General features: G+C 48.3%; 1 protein-coding gene across 2 annotated transcripts in view; it reads right to left on the reverse strand.

Annotated features, from left to right (window-relative positions):
* The window catches only part of EIF5B (eukaryotic translation initiation factor 5B), a 461059-nt gene that overhangs the window by 325259 nt on the left and 113087 nt on the right, over positions 1-22713 (reverse strand). For both annotated transcript variants that reach the window (XM_085622776.1, XM_085622777.1), the window contains exon 7: positions 8199-8294. In XM_085622776.1, the coding sequence (XP_085478902.1) occupies positions 8199-8294 (96 nt within the window). The remainder of the gene's footprint in view (positions 1-8198; positions 8295-22713) is intronic.

Consider the following 22713-nt stretch of genomic DNA (forward strand, 5'->3'; position numbering starts at 1 on the left):
ACCCAAAAGGTCTGTCGTAACAGATTTCCAACCCCGTAGAAAGTAGGACACCCGACCCCCCACAGGTCTTACATGATCCGGGATGGGGGATCTAGGGCTGCTTCCCCGATGCCTCATTGGGAGCAGAGGAAGAGGAGGAAGAAGAGGGGTTGCGTCCAGAACCTCTCCGACCCCTTTGCCTCCCTCTATAGGACTTATAGAGGGGATTCTGCTGCTGCTGCTGGGGCTGCCGGTAAGAGCGAAAAGACGATCGCCCAAAGCCCCTAAATTTTCGAAAGGTCGAACCCTTTGCCGGTACTTGCAGGCCCAAGGATTTTGCAGTCAATCAGCTGTCCTTAAAACGCTGAAGGGCAGAGTCCGCTTTCTCCCCAAACAGCTTCTGACCATCAAATGGAAGATCGACCAGCGTAGCTTGAACATCCGCTGAGAAACCAGAGTTACGGAGCCAAGCCTGCCTTCTTACAGCAACTGAAGACCCCATGATCCTTTCCACGGAGTCCACAGTATCCAACCCTGACTGGATAACTTGCCTGGCAGCCGCCTGTGTGTCCGCTACAACCTCAATGAAGGATGACTTATCCCCTTCAGGCAACTTAGGAGCCAAGGACTTAATGGAATCCATTAGAGCGTGCACGTAACGCCCCAGCAGGCATGTAGCATTAGTCGATTTTAACGCCATGCTTCCTGTCGAAAAGGTCTTTTTGGCTGCCTGATCAGCCTTTTTAGACTCCCTGTCAGCTGGAGACTGAGGAAAGGCACCGGAAGCATGCTTGTAGCATGAAGCCTGCACCACCAAACTGTCCGGGGACGGATGAGTGGATAAAAAGTCAGGATCCCCTGGTGCAACCTTGTACCTTCTTGCCACCTGTCTACACACTGCAGGAGAAGAAAGGGGCTTCTTCCATACCTCTAATACCGGCTCCAATATGGCCTCATTGAAAGGCAACAAGGGCTCCGATGTCGAAGTCGGAGAATGTAACACTTCTGTGAGCAGGTTGGATTTGTACTCCACAGAAGGCAGCTGTAAATCCAGAAGCTCCGCTGCTTTCTTTATCACCACGTGATAGGGAGACAACTCATGAGGTGGAGAAGACCTGGCAGATGTATGTTCCCACTCTGGGGTCGTATCCAGCCCACTGGCTTCCTCAATGCCCTTGAATTCGTCCGAAGAAGAATCAACCTCACCTTCTTCCACCTCTCGATATCTTCTTTCCTCCAACACCCTCTGGGCTTCCCTCCTCGACCGGATTCGGGGAACCGACGTCGGCGACGTCGTACGCGGCGTCGGAGGAACCAGAGGAACCGGCGTCGACGGCACCAGACACGGCGCAGATGGAGTCAGCCTCGACGTCGATGGAGTCGGCTTCGGCGTCGACGGAGCCAGTCTCGGCGTCGAAGGAGGCTCCGAAGCCTGTCGAACCTTCCGAGGTCGAATCGGATCCCCAGACGGCGCCGGAAACTGCCAAGAAGGCGCCATCGGCATAAAGGGCATAAAGGGGGCCTGAGCATACTGCTGTGGCACCCCCCATTGTAAAGGCCATCGGACCCACGGGACCAGCTGGTGCTCCGGATGGGTAGGCCGCCCTATTAAAAATGCCATACATAGCATTTAAGAAATTAGCCGAATCCGTACCTGGGGCCGGGAACTGAGGCAAAGGAACCTCTTGTGGGGCCTCCGGCACCGGCTCCGCAATATCCTCCACGGGAGCCTCAGAATCTTCAGGTACTGGAACAGACTCTTCCTGCTCCCCATGCATAGAAGCATCCGACTCCACCCGAACCGGAGTCGACGTCTTAGACGGAGCCGAAGACCTCGTCGGAGACTGATTCGGAGTCTGCTTCCTCGAAGGAGAACCTTCCGGAGACCTTGAAGGTGAAGGAGAAGGAGACAAACCTTTGCTCCGACGTCGATGAGACGAAGCCGACCTCGACTTCGATTTCTTGGACTTCGAGGATCGACGTCTAGAATGCTTACTTTTCTTGTGGTGTTTCTTCGACCTCGACGACCTCGAAGTCGATGACTCTCTCTTCGATCTCTCCTTCTTCCTCCCTCTCTTTTCCTCACCAATCTTCTTCATGAAGAGCTTGGTCTTCCTTTCCTTGAGTGCCTTCGGGTTCATGCTTTTACAGCATCCGCACTCCTCCATATCATGTTCCGAGGAGAGGCACCATAAACAATTCTGGTGAGGATCCGTTATCGACATCAGGCCTCCACACTCCCTACAGGGCTTAAAGCCCGACTTCCTTGTCGAAGACATAGCCGAATAAACAGAGATACTCGACCAAACTACAAAGTAGCACTGGAGAAAAACCGTTGCGCGTCGAAGGCGCGGAAAAAAGGGAACTGACGTCATCACACCGACGTGGGCTTCTTATGGCTCCGGTGACGTCGATCGGAGTCGCGAGCGGAGCCGGTGTATTATGACGTCGCTCACGTCGACGTGGAATGCTGGGGAAGAAAAGTTCAGTGGAATGCTGGCGCAGGGGATATTCACAAGGTGAGGAATCCACTGGCAGATGTATCCATCAGAAATTAAGAAGCAAGCAAACGAGATTGACAAGAAAGCCAACCACTGGAGAGCAAACCCAAAGCCCAGTATTGATAATGTACTCAAGTCTTCAACAACAGACAGCTATAAACTATCTGTAAAAAAGATCTCCAAGTGAGAGGCCTAGAGACTCCATTGGCGCAATGTACGAAGGAGAATGAAGAGTGTTTTCATCAGAGTTGTCCCCCCTTGTGAAGAAGGCGTGAAAAGGCATATGGAGAAGGTGAATGTCACATTTCCTACAGTATACAAGGGATAACAAGGATACATTTTGTAAGATCACTTCACAGAGGGGGGCGGCAGAGAAAAAGCAGAGGAGCAGAGGAGGGCGGCGAGGAAAGAGCAGAGGAGGGCGGCGAGGAAAGAGCAGAGGAGGGCAGCGAGGAAAGAGCAGAGGAGGGCGGCGAGGAAAGAGCAGAGCGGCAAAGAAAGTGCAGAGCGGCGAGGAAAGAGCAGAGCGGCAAAGAAACAGCAGAGCGGCAAAGAAACAGCAGAGCGGCAAAGAAACAGCAGAGAGGCAAAGAAACAGCAGAGCGGTAAAGAAACACCAGAGCGGTAAAGAAACACCAGAGCGGTAAAGAAACACCAGAGCGGTGAAGAAACAGTCATGTCTACAATCCGCTGCCCTGGCACAGGTAAGCCACCCCTCTAGCTGGGTGCACTATACCAGTGGTGAGGATACAGGTGCATGAGCCCTGTACCCCTACAGTATCTAACTCAATTCTTAGACAGTGTAAGTGCAGTAATGCCACAAAGAGTACATGGTCTGGGAGTTTGTCATTACGAACTCAACAGCACCATAATGGCCTTACTGAAAACTGGGAAGTTTGGTATCAAACTACTCAGTACATTCAACCCACACTGATGCCAGTGTGGGATTTCATGAAAAATGCACTCAGAGGACATATTAGAGATGCCCCCTGAAAAACGACCAAACTCTAGTGCCCTGGCTGAATGGCTGCTCGCCAGCTGCCACCACCAGACAGGTTTTCTGGACCCCTGGCTCGAGAGCCTGCTGCTCTTGAGGTCCTGAAACAAAGCGCATCCTGGGATGAGGTGCCAAGCCTTCTCCCCCAGGATGGGCAAGGTCCTCGAAGGGGAAGTTTCAACGGCTTGCTGCCTTTGTGAACTACCCCAGCCATTTGCTGCTCCCAGCAACTGGCCCCCACTGGTTTTGACCCCCACTTAGGGCGGGAGAATCAGCGGGAAAAGCAAGTTAGGGAGGAGAGGTGTGCCCACCTTTGCCAACCCCACCCCTCAGGTGGGGGAGGCGATGTGAAGCACAACTCTCAGTTCCCGCCATATTGAAGATGGGGGACCCATCCAATCAGAGTGTGGCTTATGCCCCCCTCCCACTGGAGGGTGGCGTAATAGGGGGGTGTACCCACGCCAAGCAAGGGACCAACTAGTCCCAACTTGTACCTACCTGTAACATCCCTAAATTTAGAATTTAGGGGCAACCCTGAACCTTGCTGCCTCAGACAAGAAGCAACAAGAAGACGGACCGAAGAGCCAGGGCTGAGGAAGGAGGAGGAGGAGACCAACTGACTCCTCCTACCGGCCTGTCCCGACCTCGACGGACCATAGCGAAATCCCGGTGTGTCCTGCAGCCAGCAGCCCCATGAACCTGGAGGACCTGCCCTGCCTTCCCATACCAGACTTTGTCTCCCATGAGCACTGGATTTACTCACCCACAGACTCTGGGTCCATCCAAAACCACCAGTGTGCACCGGACGCCCATTGCTAGAGTTCTAGTGGCTCAAGACCCCGAGGAGGTCTCCATGGCGATCCTGACCTGAGATCCAGCAACCCCTGACCTGCCTCAAGCCTCCAGCTGACGCCTGTAGCCTCAATCCGGAGGGTTCTTCCCCCCCACCCCCCGACAGCGACCAGGAGCTGGTAAGAAAACCTGATGCCAAAGGACAACCCTGCACCCAACACCCCACGGCCTTGGGTGGCTCAATCGACAGTGTCCAGGCAACCCCCAGCATCCCAACTTACCTCTCCAAGTGGTGGTCGCCTCCAGAAGATCTTTGTCCCCAAGCCTGCAGTGCTTTTGCAAACCGGAGAATCCCCATTTAAAGTAACAGGGCACCCGACGCCAAACCTGCACCCGGCCACCCTAGTGCAGCTGGGGGTGCACCTTGGGTCCTAATCGGGATCCCCCTTTGCCCTGAGCTTAAGTCCAGGAGTTTTGCTCCCTCAACCTTGTGGCCTGCTCGCGAGTAGCCACCAACCGGAGGCCCCCATCCTCAATTGGATAACATTGGGCCTCTGCACCTGGCTGCCCTAGTGCCGCTGAGGGAGCTTCTAGAGTGCATCCTCGACCCTGGGGGAACCCTGGTTCTAACCCCAGAATACCAACTGCAAATCCTAAGTACTTACAGATAAACCTTTAACACTGCTTTCTCCCATATGACTTCATTTACTGCTTTTCTGTGTGGAGTTGGTTTGTATGAAAACCCTAAGAAACGGCACATGTGTAAAAACTGAATTACTTAGCTTCTGTCTAGGAAATGTCCCAGTGTGATGTCACACTGATTAGCAAAAGAAGCTTAAAAAGTAATCCAAGAAGTAACGTACTCGGTTATCTACAAAGTAACTAAAAAGTAATTTTGACTGTTGACTTACCTGTAAATCAATCAACTGCATTTAACCTGCATTCAACTGTAATTATCTGCATAAATCTTGCAAAGTATTATTATACCTACCTGTACCAGGCCTGGCTTGGTTCTAGAAAATAAAAGATAACTAAATATTTTCTTTTACAACAAAATTGGTCCGAGTTCAATCTTTGAGTGTGTGACATCGTTTCTTGCCTGCGTGTGTACAATAATACATGCTTAATACTACCCTCTGATAAAACCTTACTGCTTGCCACACTACAACAAATAGAGAGTAAGGTATTATCTACTTTCACCTCTATCTACCTTTGGGGTTCCACTGGACTCTCTGCACACTATACCTTACTTTGGTATAGTATATACAGAGCCAGCTTCCTACACTTACTTCAAGGAATCAGGGGCAATAAATCAGACACTGAAAAGGCATTCAACAAGGAAAATCGTCAATTGTTTTTTTACAATTTGGCTTTGAATCTATCGGATAATTGGTAACCGACTTTACTACACCACATTTGACATCTGCGTCACCCATGTGAATGCCACTGTTGTCTAAGGGGGTAGATACAATTCCACGCCCAAGTCTTTTTCAAATAAGGAATGCTCAATTATATAATTCTCCTCTCAAAATTAGTGTCTCTGAACACACCTGTCTGCAACTGGAAAAAGGTGGATTAGGTATTTCCTTTGGAAATAGCATAAAATCTGAGGGAATCGGCTGCTCATTAGGAAAAGGAAACCGTTTAACAAGTCTCAATTTTTGTTTAAGATTAACAAAGTTCCTTCTTTTTTTAATGCTAAGTGTTATCTCAATGTTCTCTAATGCCCCAAGAACAAATATTCTTGATGAAGATTCATACCTCGAAGACTAGGACTTCATTACAGCTGATGACAACATTTATGCTGCTGCTTTAATAAAGGAAGACAGCACCCCAAGCAGCAAATCCCTTGAAAGTTGCCTTAATGGACAATATAGCAGAATCCAATGGCAAGTTAAATTAGGAGGGGATCAAGTATGTGAAAAACCCCTGAGCTTCTTTCTTTGAAAGCTTTTGATCAGGGTCTCTGTAAAAACCCCATAAGAATGGTGACCTTTAGTCCACTATACACTGACTGCCATCCTTACACTCCTCATCATACCCTTATAGGCGAATGTGGATTTTTTTTTTTTTTTAACTTTGAGGAGATGTAGGTTTCAGGTCCTCCCAAATACAGTCTATCAAGACAACTCTGTAAGTGTAGTCAACCTGGAGAAAGGTTTAAACCACTGCATAAATTAATGGTTAATGAAGCTTAATTGTAAAAGGATGATAAACCCTCACCCAAATATTTTGGTTCGCTTCATCACTGGGATCTCCATCTAGCACTTTGCAGTATCCTTTCTTAGAAGGACTTGTGTAATATATTGTGCAGTGGTGAAAGAAGTTAAAAAATCAGTATGTATGTGTACCAAAAATGGTGTGTGGGACACATTGTGAGGAGGCTTTACAACCAGTATGGTATTAACATTTGTGCTGCTCCCCTGCCAACCAATCTAAATATAAGCATAGTTTACGCTTATCAGGTCACTGAAGTTCACATGTTTCAGCATCACTTATGTTGTGGACCTTTCATCAGGGCAGTTTCTAGGTACAAAAAGAATACATTAACAAAATGGTTTCTTGTGTTTGAGTAGTGACACTGCTACAGAGAATAAAAATATTTTGGTTAACTGAAAATTGTTATCCTTTTTTGTTACCGATACTGATTAGGGTCTGTACGAGACGATGGTGTCGAATTGTGCCCATCTCATTATCATATTCCCAAACACTCCATGTTCATGGGGTTGTGGTGATCTCAATATAGTTATATAAAAAAGTGCCTTGGGTCTACAAACCCTTCCAGTTCCTAGATACATTTAGCCTGTGTGCACTTGCAGGGACCAAGCTACATTTCAATGAGTCTCTAGTAGATGAGTCCATTTGATGCATGGATGTGTTACCTGTTTTTACAAAGAATCTCCCCTACTAGCACGTGTCCTTAAGTATATACAATTTCGTGAACTTTTAGGAAAGCTTTGTTGTAGCTTGCCATACCCACACAGTAATGATATTGACTCCAGTAGATAAGGTTTGATCAAAACGTAGTGTAACATACTGTGTTTGTTAGATACACAGAGAGGGATAATAGAGGATCTCTGGCCTCACAGTTTGAATGAGACGTGGGTTGCAAAAGTATGGGCTTGTCCTCTTACCTACAGAGTCAAATGCTCCAGATTGTTCCACCGGTGAGGTCATTAAGACATGTAGAAAGTGGGGTTGTTTTATATCCATTCTGGCTTAAGTAATTCTCATTTTTCGGAAAACATAGTGGCGCAGTCAAGAAAAACATGGGGCAGACTCTGTGGTGGGGCACATACTCTTATGTACAAAGTCCGTGTACTGAAGGAGAATGTAGAGATGTGGCAGAGGCTCAGATGATAGAGGTCCTGCAACATCCTTGCAGGAAATGCAGTAGAGGGCACACTTTACATCAGACATCCTATTTTTCCATAAAACGGAATCAGTTTATGAAAGAAGCCCATGTCTAATTTTGTCAGTGGTAAAATGCATGTTGTGCAGTCATATCACTTCCCTAACTAGAGATTTTTATGTTGAGAGTTATGTAGTTAGATGGACCAGACTATTATTGTATTTTACATAGTATTCACATGTTCGTGTTCGCATGTATGTGCTACTATGATATCTCTCTAGTGTTACGGAAGTGGAGATGGATGTTTGGCAGAATTATCTATGAATATGCAAAAACAAATACAATATTGTATAAGTTAACTCAATAGCCATTAGGTGACTCTGCATGTGGTTTATGCCCTGTCAACATATATCAAGATTTCAGATGTTAGCGTGCATTAAAGACAATTGTGAACCCAGGAAAATAAAGCAATTGAAAGATGAATTGTTATTCTGCCAACAGATTACACAATTTATTTTTATGGGTGAAGGTTTCAGAAAAAAAGAAAACCCAAAAAGCACAATTTTGTTACTCTTACTTTCTTTGTTTTCCAGTTGTTGTTTCTTCTTTTTTTTGTCAACATAAATTGGTCTCTTCTTTGGCACAGAATCATCTTTGGATGGCACTTCAACACCTGCATAAGTGATAAAAGCAAAGAGATCCAAAACTAGCTCTCAGGATTTATCCTTTACAACTGATGAGATTAGGCTTTACACTCTTCACAATCTGTACTTAACAAGGATGGTGGAATAGCAATGTAACAGAAAATGCCTAAAGTTAGCAGCGCAACTTAATTTGTTATTATTCCTTTTAAAAGATTTTCTTTTCTATTTAAGAAACAGTTCATATACATTATGTATAGATCAATCATGTCTAGAGACAATCATACTGCATGTATCATCATAAATGAGAATACAAATTGATGATTTAAACATCAAAACTACCTGAGAGGCCTTATTTATCATACCCCCAATGCAGTGTTTGACCTTACCTTGACTTTGGAGTGTATCATTTCCTCAATTGTTTTACTCTGTATTTTAACCACACCTGTGTGGCAGGGTGCTTGAACAATAGAATTTCATCACAAAAACAAAGAGTAAATCTCATCTGATGGATATATTTGGTAGGGAACTAAGGAATTATATGCCTTGTTAGTTGACCTACTTTGCAGATCTGTTGAAGGAACTACTCAGACCTACTTAAATATCAGACAGGGGCACACGATACATAAATGTTTTGCAGCATTAGGGGATAAGGGAAAACATGGCGGCCAGTGAATAGCCGGTCGCGGGTGAGCTTCTGGAACGTCCGCGGTTCTTGAAACAGACCTGTAAATGTGGGAGCGGAAAATGCTCTGAGTTTGCCCTCGAAAAGAAGAAACATGCTTGTTTAAATCATCGGGCCCGTGAAGATTAAAAAAAACATTGTGCGGGTGCTCCGTTACCTTGTCTTCAGGCTCTCGGCTGACCTGAAGTGCGGCGAGAGGGGCTGGTCTCGGTGTGCTGCGGGAAGTGCTGTACGTGAGAGGCGGCCAAAGGAGGCGGGGTGAAGTTGCTCGGCAGAGAGTGGGTGCAAGTCTGACAGACGCAGGCACTCCACAAACCATCACGGCGTCTGAGCGGGTGTGGCACAAAGCGGCCCTGGAGCTTCGAGAGGGGAGAGGAGCAGTGGCTACGATCTCCTTTCGGGGGAGGAGAAGGCAAAGGAGGCTTCCTCTGAAAAGAGGTCAGCGATACCTTCCTACAGGGAGAGGAAGCTCTAAAGAAAGGCAGCCTCTCTAAGGATTTTGAGAAGGGAGGTGCCTGCGAAGAGGAAGACACAGCGCCCCTGCAATGGGAATACTTCAACACAGAGGTTAAGAGAGGTAGGAGGAAGGCTCTTTTTGGGGGCACACCAGCGGAGAGAGTATCTAGGTATGCTCTCCGCAGTTTGACAGAAACGTTTGGAAAGGGAGACAGCGGGGTAGAGTGTGAATTTTCGAGATGCAGAGACCTCTATTGGGCAAGAGTGGAGGCAGAAGGGTGTGAAGGGCGAGAAGGGTGGCAAAGGTGAGAAGGAAAAAAAGGAGAACGAGTGGAGGGAGGTAGAAAAAATAGAGAAGGTGCTGAAAGCAGAGAAAAAAAACAAGGAGCAGGGGTCCCTGAAATTTTATACACCACAGTTAAAAAACCGATACCCGGGGGGAGGAGCCTAGCGCGCAACCAAGATGGCCGCGTAGGTGCGGGGCTCCCGAGGACCTCCGCGACCTCCTATGCCTATCCTTAACATATCCTGTCCTAGATGAGGGGACTGTGTTGGTGAGCCTGAGTTGAGGTGGTACCCGTTTTCCGCTTCCAAATCGGACCTCGGACACCGGCTTTAGCACCGATTGAGGTTTGCGGCCTTCTCCTAGCCGAACCCCGGATTTGCGCTGTGGGGCGATCCAGTGACAAAGTGAACAACAGCGGCGGGCAGGGCTTGGTGGCTCGCGTACCCCGCACTTTCACTTTCGCACCCCCCTTGCTGTCTCTGCGAGGTTGGGTCGCGGGGCTTTGTGTGTTGGTGTGGCCTCGCCGGGGGACCCTGCCTGCCCGCCGGCTGTGATCCGCCCCGCTGATCTGGGGTGGCACCCCCCCGGAGCCCGTGGACCGGCTTGCCTGCCCTTCACGACGTGGCTGGTGCGACCGGGAGACTGGGACCATGGCCACGAAACAAGATGGTGACCGGGCAAAGATAAAATCGACCCGGCGTGGCGCAGCCCATCAGTCCAACAGCATGGATCGATATACCCTCCAGAAGGGATCTCCCGAGGTGCCACGCAGGTCCCCTGAGGGCCCTACTGATGCCCCCGATCTGCCCACGGATCTGACTCTGCGGGATGTCATGGGCGCCATCGCCGAGATGAAGGCCTCGGTGGGCCAGCGTTTTGATACACTGGCGCAGAAGATCGACTCGGTCCTCGTGGATGTTGGCCTGGTAAGGGCCGATCTCTCCAAGACCAACGACCGAGTCGATTCTTTGGCCCACACCGCATCGGGCCTTACGACAGATGTGGCGGCCCTACAAACGGAGGTGCGCCGGCTTGCTCGGGCGAGTGCGCTGATGGATCGCCGCCTGGAGGACTCCGAGAGTCGGGCCCGGAGGAACAACATCCGTATCATCGGGGTGCCTGAGGGACGTGAGGAGGTGGCGGCGGACCTTTTCGTGGAAGACCGGATTGTTACCCATCTCCAGCCACGGGGGCTGAGTAAATTCTTTGCTGTGGAGAGGGCCCACAGGGTTCCCGGGGGAAGGCCTAAGGTCGGAGCCGCTCCGAGACCTCTCATTGCCCGGATTTTTAATTTTCGGGACAGAGACGCTATCCTGCAATCCTCCAGACTACAGGGACCGATTAGACTTGACAATATGGACATTAATTTCTATCCTGATTTCACCCCTGCGGTCCAGAAGCAGAGACTGAGCTTCCTCGCCGTCTTCGGGACCTAAACCTCAAATACGCCATGCTTTTCCCAGCTAAGCTGCGAGTGGAGGTGGATGGTCGCACGCACTTTTTTGATCGTCCCGAAGCGGCCGGGGACTGGCTGGATACTCTGTCTGGGGATCGGGATCGGGGTGGCGGGGGGGGAGCGGCCGGGGGTGAGGGCTCGCCGGATCAAGACTGAGGGACTAATATTAGGCCTCGCTCGGGACAAAAATGATGCCACTTTTGACCATATGTCGGTTCGCTTAAGTTCCCCTCCTATGGAGGTTGTGTGGGGTCTCTTGGGGGTTCTCCCTCCTCCTCTGGGGGTCTAGTTAGTTTAACTATCTATGGGGCGACAGGCACACTGCACGTTGGGGGGGGCTGTCTGGGCTCATGCAGGGGTGCAGGGAGGGGGGAGTTCTGTTGGGGTGGGTGGGCAGGGATGGGGTGTTGTTCGTTATTACCACAAGGCAACCCTTTTTTTGTGTTGGTTCTACTGTGCTCTCGGGGGGACGAATGATGGTTTCTGTGTATGATGGGGGGTAGGGAATTAACTTTGTTGTCTTGGAACGTTAATGGACTGGGGGACAGGATCAAACGAGGTGTGGTCCTACAGTATCTGAAGCGACTCTCGCCCGATGTAGTCTTTCTGCAGGAGACACACCTTATTGGCAATTCCTTCTGCGCCATGAATCGGCGTGGCTACCGCCTCGTGGCCCACTCGGGCTTCACGTCAGGCTCAAGGGGTGTGGGTATCATGGTAAAGAACTCGCTCCCGTTAGAAATTGATGAGGTGCTCCACGACGATAGGGGACGTTACACTGTCTTGGTGGGGAGAATGGAGGGCAAAGTGGTTGTCTTTGTGTCAGTGTACGTCCCACCGGGGTTGCAGTCGACCACCTTTGCAGACCTGGGGCGCCTCCTCCTTGGCCTTCCGGGGGGGCTTCTGGTGGTGGGGGGGGATTTCAACGCGGTGGTTTCTGGGACTGTGGATCGTCACCCCCCTAGGGACCTCCCCCGGGCACAGGCGTGGCTATCCGGCCTCTTGGATACACTGGGATTGGTGGACTGCTGGCGCTTAAAACATCCCACGCAGCTGCAGTACACTTTCCACTCGGGGGCCCATGGTAGTCTCTCACGGCTTGATTATGTCCTTGTCCCGGCGGCCTATGTCGGGAGGGTGGGGGAGGTGCGCCATTTGGCACGGGGTATCTCGGACCACTCCCCGCTTCTGTTGCATTTCGATGTCTTTCCGAGGGGTGAGAGCAGGGTGGTCCCAATCAATTCCTGGTACCTGCGCGACCCCACCATTCGCGCTGACTTGATTAAATCCCTCCAGCGCTATTTTGATGAGAATGTGGGGTCAGTGCCTTCGGCTATCTCCCTGTGGGAGGCCTTCAAAACAGTACTCAGAGGGGAGGCCCTATCCCTTATTTCCCACGCCCGGAGGCGCGAGCGGGAGGAGGTGACCCGGGTGGAGGCTGAAATAGCTGAGTTGGAGGGTAATCTAGAAGATGGGGTGACGGATGCTGCACTACATGTCCTCCAGCTCAAGCAGGCGGCTTATAGGGCCCTCGTTACGGAGGCGGCCAGGGGCCTTAGTAGAGAGCAACAGGGGCGACTGTATGATGTGGGTGATAAGGCTGGTAAACTGATAGCGTGGTTGGATAAAAAGGAGAGAGCGAATCGTGCGGTCCCGCTGATTGAGAAAACGAATGGTGTGTGTGTAACTGAGCCAGCAGAAATTGTCGTCCTGTTTCGCGGATTATTTCCGCGAGGTGTATTCCCCGGTCTCTTCTTGCTCTGAAGAGGATTCCCGTGCCCTGCTCAGGGATATCGCGCTGCCTTCCCTTTCCGGGGAGGACAGGGTGTCGCTGGACGCTGCTCCCACCTCCGACGAAATCGCCCTCGCCATACGCTCGGTCGCTTCTGGTAAGGCCATGGGCCCGAATGGTATCCCTATCGAGTTGTATAAGCTGCGACCGGATACATTGGCGCCTCACCTCCGCGCAATGTTCCTGGCGGCCCACTCGCTGGGCTCCCTCCCGCTTGACCAGCGTCTGGCTACAATCGTGGTGATCCACAAGGAAGGGAGACCTCGGGACCGGGTTACTTCTTATCGGCCTATCTCACTACTGAATGCGGAGCCCAAAATTCTCGCCAAGGTACTGGCCAATCGGCTGGTCGGTGTGGTGGGAGATCTGGTTCATCAGGACCAGTCTGGCTTTATTCCCCATCGCAACACAGCCCTTAACCTGCGGCGTTTGCATGGGGTGCTCGCGCGCGTCCCATTTATACGGGAACCGGCCATTTTGGCGTCCTTGGACGCCACCATGGCGTTTGACACGCTTGAGTGGCCATACATCTGGGCGATGCTTGCGAAGTTCGGATTTGGCCCAGGATTCATCAGTTGGGTCAAATTGTTGTATTCGGGCCCATTGGCGCAGGTGGTCGTGAACGGAAGAGTATCGGCCCCGTTTGAGCTGGGCCGGGGCACGCGACAGGGCTGTCCCTTGTCGCCGCTTCTTTTTGCGCCTGCCTTGGAGCCCCTGGCGGAGTGGCTGCGGTGGGAGCCTTCCATCCGTGGTCTCCGTTGGACCCCCGAGTATGAGGACCGCGTATCCCTATACGCTGATGACATCCTTCTGTACCTAGCCTCCCCACGTAAATCACTTATAGTGCTGGTTGATGTTTTACACTCGTTTGGTCGTAACTCCGGTCTCGTCATCAACTGGGCTAAATCGTGCGTGTATGTTCTCTCTGGGGAGGCTCCTATTCTCCCGCGGGGCTGTCCGATCCAGATCGCCCCGCAGGGATTTCGGTACCTGGGTGTCTTCATTACTCTGGACCCGGAGGCCCGGTATGAACGGAACCTGCTTCCCCCCCCTCCAGCGCCTGCGGGTAGATGTCGCACGCTGGCGGCGCCTGCCGCTTTCGCCGCTCGGCCGGGCGGCATTGTTCAAGATGATGTCTCTGCCGCGTTTCCTGTACGCTTTGCAGAACACTATGGACTTAGTCCCGGCGCGCTACTTCCGTGAGGTGGAGAGTCTGCAACGCCGCCTGTTCTGGGACGGGAGGCCGCGTATTGCCCTGGCGAAGCTGACGCTCCCATGGTATGACGGGGGGATTGCCCTCCCGGATATTAAACGGTACTATTGGGCCTCCCAGCTCGCTGCAATTAACCATGGCCTATACGGGCCCGCCTTAAACCCGGCATTCGAAATGGACAAGATGCTCCTGCCAGGTGGCGACTACAATCGAGCGCTCTATTCTAGCGCGCCCGACGCTCGTCTGACGGGCCCCACGCGTGTCATGGTGCAAGTCTGGCACGCGGCCAATGCAGCTATGGGGTGGAAGGACCGTTTGACCCGGGCGTCACCACTATACGCGTCTGAGCGGTTAGGTTCCCTGTGGCCCTCTAAGGGCTTTGAGAAGTGGGACATAATAGGTATCAGTAAAGTGGGGGATCTCTGGACGAGGGGAGGATTTAAAACGTTCGATATGCTGCAGACGGAATTTCAGTTGCAGGGCAGTGAATACTTTCGGTATTTGCAGGTCCGTCATGCGCTGGGCTCCGTCTTCTCGGACGTTGCCTCCATCCCGGAATATTCCCCCCTGGAGGATAGAATGCTGGATGGGCACGTCCCGGACAGCACGATCTCACTTATATACAAAAAGCTGATAAACGACCGCTCGGGCCTGTTGACTGCCCTTCGTGCGGCTTGGGTTGCCGACGGGCTGGAGTTGGACGACGAGGACTGGACCTCCGCGGTGGCCTCCCCGAAGGAGGTGGCCATACCGGCTCGCCTTCGCTTCGTCCAGCTCAAGATACTCCACCGGGTCTACATGACGGGGCCAAAGCTTCTGCGTATGGGCTATGCTGTAGATGGGTTGTGTAAGCGTGGGTGTGGTGCTTTGGGGACCTTTCTGCATATTTTATGGGAGTGCCCGGAGGTGGAAGGGTTCTGGCGTGGTGTACATGAGGTGCTGCGACTGGTTACGCATGTGGCGCTGTTGCCTGAAGCGAGGAGATGCCTGTTGAATGTGTGGGAACCGACTGATTACTCGGCGCCGCAGACGTGGTGGGTGACTCTGGGATATATGATAGCCAAGCGTGATATTGCTCAACTGTGGGGATCCCAGAGGCCCCCGACGGTCTCGGCCTGGAAAGAACACATGGACTGGTGCATGTTTCGAGAAAAGGTGGTGTATGTGGCGAGGGGTAAGCCTGGGACATGGGTGAAAGTATGGGGCCCCTGGAACGCCTACCGCGGGGGTATCTGTGCACCACTGTTGCTGCCTGATACCTCGCCAGCCCCATCCCCTTAGCCGACTCCTTCCCCCGCTGCCGGGCATTGGGTTCCCCCAGTCCTCGCTCTGTTCTCTTCCCCCTCTTTAGACTTCTGTGTATAGTTGGGATCCCCCCTCTAGGGGAGCACGTGCTGCTATTTTCGATTGTGGGTTGCCTTGTGGGTGTGGTTTTCTTGTTGTTCTTAATTTAAAATGAAACCGCATAATGGGGTCTGGATGATGTGGCTTTTGACGTTGTTACCTACTGAGAAATGCTCCTCCGTAACACCACGTGTTCCATAAATGTATGTCGTATGTTCCTATCATTGCTAGCGGCCGGCCGGAAGGTTGTAGGCCCATACTTGTATACTTTTAAGACTTGTAATAAACGGTTTCAAAAAAAAAAAAAAAAAAAAAAAAAAAAAAACACATACCCTCTGTTCCAAAACTAAGGCATAGAAAAATTCTACTAAGACCCTCCAAAAAAAGCTTGCAGGATCCTAAAGTAAAAATCACCCCTTCTCTTAAAACCTATTTTAGAGTCCTGCCAAAGGTATTAATTTTGGGTGAAGACACGATGGCAGGCTCAAATAATCTTCTGGAGAAGGATGTCGAGAGACAGCTTACACCACCTGAAACCTTCCCAGACTCTCCAGATGGGACGGAATATGGAGCAGGAATGTTAGAAACAAACTCCAGCAATAATTTAGAAAGTTTAGCACTTAATTCTGGAGAAAAATCTGACCTAGCCCCCAAACATTCACATAAAGAAGACGCATCAGTCGGAGCACTTTTAGCAGGTTAGCAGCCGAAATTAAGAACAGATTTGAAATATCAGAGTCTAATCAGCTGGCGATAAAAAAGGCCTGCGAAGCAAGGGAAAGAAAGATAGATGACCTCAGTAGTAGAACAACAACACTAGAGGAGGAGGTCAAAGAACTCAGGGAGACAGTCCAGGCAAATTGTCCCGAAATTGTCAAACTAAAGACTGTAGAAAAAGAGAGTATGTATAGAGTTGAAAGGCTAGAAAATTTCCAGAGACGTAACAATCTTAAAATTCTGAAGGTGCCCGAAGGCAGAGAAGGAGATGACATCAAATCATATGTTGTAAAGTTGATTAAAAACAAGCTCCAGCTGGAAGAGTCAGAAGAGGAATTAGCGAAGGATATACAACGCGTTCACAGAGATCCTTTTAGACTTGATACAAATAGGTCTAAGCCTAGGAAAATCTTATTACATTTTTTAACCTATTCGTTGAAAGAAAAAATTCTCTCAAAAGCTCTGGGGATGAAGTCAATGGAGGAAGATGGAGTCAGATACGAAATAAGATTGGATGTCTCGGTCACTACCTCTAACAGGCAATGGGAGATGGGGCAAAGGATCGATAGTTTAAAACGCTTGGGCGCCTCAGTTCAGTTAACATTCCTGGCTTATTTAAAGGTTATGCTGAACAATAAGATGCATATTTTCTATTCTGATGATAAGATAGATGACTTTATTAAAAGTTTCCAATCAGGGAGCTAGGCCTTTTTAGCTTTGAATACTGCTACAGTACCATAGCGTCTATGAAAAAATGGAAAACGAACTATTTCATGAATCAGAAACCAAGGGTATCAATTAAATTAAATTTAATAAACTTATTAACAAGTAAAATAAAAATAAACAAAGATCTCTAAATTAACAAAAATAAATTTTGAGAAGGCAAAAAAAGAGATCAGTGGGCTCCTAAAAATCTGGGCACATCTTCAGCTTACTCTGCTAGGCCGAGTTAATTTGATAAAAATGATGATTCTCCCAAAATTAACTTTTCTGTTTGATACCATCCCCCTCCCCTTTGAAAGTGAAGCACTCAAAAAAATGCAAAGCCAAATAAGTAGCTTTATTTGGTCGAGCAGAGGCCCAAGAATAGCCTGGAAGAAATTAAGACGGAGGGTGGATAAAGGAGGCCTAGTTCTGCCGGACTTGCTATTTTATTCATGGGCATTCCTATTACAAAATGGAAAAATGCTGTTTAATACCCCCACAACATCGGAACTTGGGAGACTGCTAGGTGTTATGTCAAGACAGGAGCCTGGAGGCAGTCAGGGTTTTATGTTTAAATACGCAGACCCCAAAAACTTTAAGAAAGTTAGGCTGAAGTTTCTGAAAGGCCTGGCAGAGACCCAGTACAGGGTCAGAAAAGCTCTAAAGATACCATATTACAGCTCCTTGGCTCCTATCTGGGACTCACCAGGCTCACCGGGTTGGACGAAAGATGTCCTAGCTAGACCACTGAGAGAGGCAGGTCTAACTAGATGGAACCATATCTTACTTGAAGCCCAATTAATAAGCTGGGAAATATGCAATCAGCTGTCGAATCAACAAGTATCCAGATTCATGAATATTCAAATACAAAGCTGGTTTCAAGACCCTAGTACAGTGATAGGAAACCCAAATGAACTGGAAGATAGACTTATGGAAGAGGCAACTATTAAAAAAAGAGCTGGCGATGATCTATTGGCTGATTGTTGAGTCGGAGGAAGGAGCCTTTACTCTGAGTTATGGGGAAGATGCTTGCCGGAGTCTTCGCTGGAAAATAAGTGGCAAGTATCAATGTCTATGCTTTTTAAAACAGTCAAATCTGCGCACCTAAGAAGAAATCACCTTTTCTCCATCCACAGAGCCTATTGGACGCCCCAGAGGCTGTCTGAGTTTGGAAGAAGAGGTGACGTGGCATGCCCTAAGTGCGGTGGTCTGAAAGAAGATGACGTGCACATGTTTTTGGACTGTCCAGAGATCCAGTCATTCTGGAATGACGGGAGTAGGGCGTTGTCCACGATTTTAGACACTAATATCAAGGTAAGCATTTTGTCGGTCATTTTTGGCTGTGTAGACTCCCTTGAAGGAATCACAGAGAACAAAGCAAAGCTGTTCTTTTATTCCATGCTGCTGGCACGCAGAGAAATCTGCAAGCAGTGGATATCCACATCTCCTCCCAGGTTCTTTGATTGGTTGTCCTCTATTAAACATGTGGCCAGTCTAGATACGAGGGCTTTCAAGAATCACAATTTTTGGTCTCCCATTTTGGAGTGGTGTGAGCAACAAACGAATATTAATATCCAATGATTATGCCTGCTAAGCCTCGTCTAGCTATCCTGGTTTTTCTCCCTTCATGCTTCCCAATCTGTGCTTAGGCTCATGGGGGAATGCAGTGGAGTGATAGCAAGGAGGTGGAAGTTGGACGACGATGCTCCATGTAAACCTGGGCGGCAAAGTCTCGAAGCAGATGTCCCCTCCCTCCCCTCCTCCTGCTTCCAGCACATAGGCACAGAGGGGCATGGTACCTCCATTTATGGGTGCAAATGGAATGGTGTTTTCAGAGGCAAATGAGGATTAAAAAAAAAAACATTAGGGGATAAGCATGCATGGTGGCATCAATTGTCAATGGTTATGGCATCCTATAAATTATATGTGATTAGGTATGCACTGTCACTCCATATGTTAAATCTGCAATGTGAAAAATTCAAAAAGTAGCTGAGTAAAAGAAAAGCAGCTAATGATACCAAATCGTTGTGTCAGAACTAACATCTGGTATTACTGGCAAACACATATATGAAAGTGAGAGCTGCATTTAATAAAAATGAATTACAATGAGGAGTAATTTAATTTGTTTATCAAGTATTCTTATGTAGTGTTCTTGGATTGTGTGTGTTAACAGGGAGCTTCACATACATAATTTTCACATTCTAACAGGCCATATACCATACAATACAGAAAGAGGACTTTGCAACACACTTGCAATATTCAGTGTGTCACAATTTCCATTCCAAACCTGTTTTTTGCTAATAACTAAAAAAGTGTTTTCCTTTTTAATTCTCATAGAAATCTTTGGTTTCTGCAATAGAAAGAAACGAAATGGTTACTTACCAGTAGGAGTAGTTTTGCAGCCTGAAGAGTTTTCTGGATTCACATGCTGTGCATCGTTCCGCCATCTAGTGGTTGGGTCCGGAATTGTCTTTTTTTTCTTGTTTTAGTCGCTGTCGACCACCATTTGGTGTCGGGTACGTCACCTGTATGACGTCAGACAGCATCCTGGAGGTCGACGTGCGTGGTAGCCATCTTTGGATTCTTCTTTCTGTCTTTATGCTGTTTAATCCTTGTAATGGTCCTTATTTATAGTCCTTAACGTTGTACCTTGCTTCCCCACCTGTTTTTGTTCCTTCTAGGAGAAGGCTGCGTGGGTCGCATGTGAATCCAGAAAACTCTTCAAGCTGCAAAACTACTGCTACTGGTAAGTAACCATTTCGTTTTGCAGCGTGAATCCTTTTCTGGATTCACATGCTGTGCATCAGATTATGTAGCAGTTTCTCCCGTGTTTGGGAGGCTGTGGTGAGAGAAAGACTTTGCAAACAGGTGTTGAAGCACAATTTGTCCGATTTGAGCTTCCTTATTTATTTGTATGTCCACACAATAATGCTTTGTAAATGTGTGTGGTGATGCCCATGTTGCTGCTGCGCAGATGGCATCGATGGGTACATTTGCCATGAAAGCTAGAGTCGCTCCTTTCTTCCTAGTGGAGTGAGCTGTTGGCTGTATTGGTAGTTCTTTTTTGGCATTGGCATAGCTTAGTTGTATAGCTTCTACTATCCATCTTGCAATGGTTGCTTTAGTGACAGCTGATCCTATATTGGTATGTGAGTAAGCCACAAACAACGGTTTTGTTTTCCTTACCTGTTCAGTTTTTTGCAGATAGTATAGTAGAGCCCTTCTTACATCCAAGGTATGGAGGTTCTTTCTGCCTTGGCTTTTGGTTCCTTGAAGAAAACTGGTAAGATGATGTTTTGGTTCAGGTGATACTTAGTTACCACCTTCGGTAAAAACTGTGGGTTAGTTTTTAATATTACCTAATCCTTGTGGATTTGTAAATATGGCTCTTGTACAGTTAATGCTTGCAGTTCACTTACTCTCTGTAGTGATGTTATTGTAAAGAGTGATATGTTTGATATCCGCTGTATGCATGGGTTCAAACGGTTTTCCCATTAGCTGAGACAGCACTGTATTTAAACTCCAAGTTGGTACAGGAGCAGTTCTTGGGGGAGCCACGCTGTTTGCTCCTTCAAAAAATCTTTTGATGAGTGGTCCAGTAAAGAAAATCTTGCATGCTTTTCCTCTTGTGTATGCCACTATGGCCGCAAAGTGTACTTTTAGGCTGGAAAAATTGATGTTGCTGTCTAAAAGGTAGGCTAGATACGGGACTACTGTTTCTTGTGCATTTATTGTAGTAGTTTTGTTATTAGTGGTGCACAATGTGGTATATCGCTTCCATTTAGCTGTATAGCGTTTTCTTGTTGACTGCTTTCTTGCCCCCTTCAGAATCTCCATGGTTCTGGACGGCAGTTTGAGCTGCCCAAATTCTATGTATTCAGGCACCAGGCTGCTAATTGTAGTGTTGCTGGTTCTGGGTGAGAGATTTGGCCCTGTTGCATTGTTAGCAGGTCCTTGTCTGCTTTGATCTTCATCATCTCTCCTTTGGAGAGTTCAAGGAGAGTGGAGTACCATGTCTGTCTTGGCCAACGGGGGGCAATCAGAATCATATTTGTTCCTGGTTCGCTTGCTTTTTGTAGTACTCTTTGCATCAGGGGAATTGGTGAAAAGGCGTAGACAAATGTCTGAGACCAATTGAGCGGTAGTGCATTTCCCTTTGATAGGTGGTGTGAAAACCTGGATGCAAAGTTCCGGCATTTCTTGTTCTGCATTGTTGCAAAGAGATCCAACACTGGTGTTCCCCAGATGTTGAACAGGTATTGTACTGTTGCTTGCTTGAGCTCCCAATCGTGTGAGCAACTGTTCTGTCTGCTTAGCCGGTCTGCTGTGATGTTGTCTACCCCTGGTAGATGTACTGTTTGCAAATTAATTTGCAGCGGTATTGCCCATAGCCAGATTTCTTGCACCAGTTTGCTTAGAGGGGAGGATTTTATTCCGCCCGGTTTGTTCAGATAAAATATTGTCGTGGTGTTGTCTGTTTATATCAGGATGGTTTTCCCCTGAATCTGTTTCTGGAATGCTTTGAGTGCCAGAAGAACAGTTTTCATTACTAAGAAGTTGATGTCTTTTATGGAGTCTTCCTCGCTCCATCGCCCATGAATCTGTAGTTGATTCAGATGTGCTCCCCAACCGTTGAAGGATGCATCTGTGTTGATTGTCACAGATGAAGTTGTGTTTTTGAAAGGTCTCCCCTGTGCGGTGTTGTTGGATGCCCACCATTCTGTCTGTCTGTATCCTTTGTGTAACAACCACTAGATCTTCCCAACTCACTGTGGCTTGTGACCAGCTGTTGGCGATCCATTCTTGGAATGTTCGCATGTGTAGGCAAGCGTTAGGGATGAGTGGGATACACGATGGCATCATGCCCATAAGTTTCATTACCTTCCTCACTGCCAGAGACTGTCCCTTCTGGTAGAGGGCTGTTTCCTTGTAGATAGCTTGTATCCGGTTTTATGTGGGATATGCCCTTGCATTCCTTGTATTTAGTCTTGCCCCAGAAAGATCTTTTCCCTTTGTGTGTTTGTTGATGATTTTTTGTGGTTTATGGAGAAACCTAGGCCTTGAAGTGTTTTGATTGTTTTCTGCACCTGTTTGTGGCATATTTGTCATGTGAATCCCATTATTAGCCAATCGTCCAGAAAGGGGTATACATGGATCTTTTCTCTTCTTAGGTAGGCGGCTACTGCGGCCAGACACTTTGTGAACACCTGTGGAGCTGATTTTATTCCGAACGGGAGTACCTTGAATTGGTAGTGTGTTCCGTTGTGTAGGAATCTTAGGTACTTTGTGTGTCCTGTTCATTGGAATATGTAAATAGGCGTCTTTGAGGTCTATTGTTGCTAGGAAATCTCCTTCTTGGATTTGTGGGATTATTTCTTGACGGGTACACATTTTGAAGTGTTGTGTTCCTATGAACTGGTTTATGAATCATAAGTCCAAGATTGGTCTCAGGATTAAGTCTTGTTTTGGTACAAGGAAGTATGGCAAGTAGTTTCCTTTGTGCTGTTCTTGTTTTGGTACTGTTTCTATTGCTTGTTTTAGACTCAATTCCTTGATTTCTGCATTTAGCAGTGTTTGTTCAGTTTCTGATAATTTTCTTGTTTTGGTGGATTTGCAGGTGGTGTCTTTGTTAGTTCTATGCAATATCTGTGTTGGACCCATTTAATACCCATTTGTCCGTTGTAATCCTTTCCCACTGGTTAAGGAAGTAGGATATTCTTCCCCCCACTGGTGTTTTGTGTGGAAGTCAGTTAGAGGTATTACCCCTCCCTCTGGAGGTTTGGCCTCTTCCTGTGCC

Source organism: Triturus cristatus, chromosome 8 (assembly GCF_964204655.1).
Source record: "Triturus cristatus chromosome 8, aTriCri1.1, whole genome shotgun sequence".
NCBI classification, from domain to species: Eukaryota; Metazoa; Chordata; class Amphibia; order Caudata; family Salamandridae; genus Triturus; species Triturus cristatus.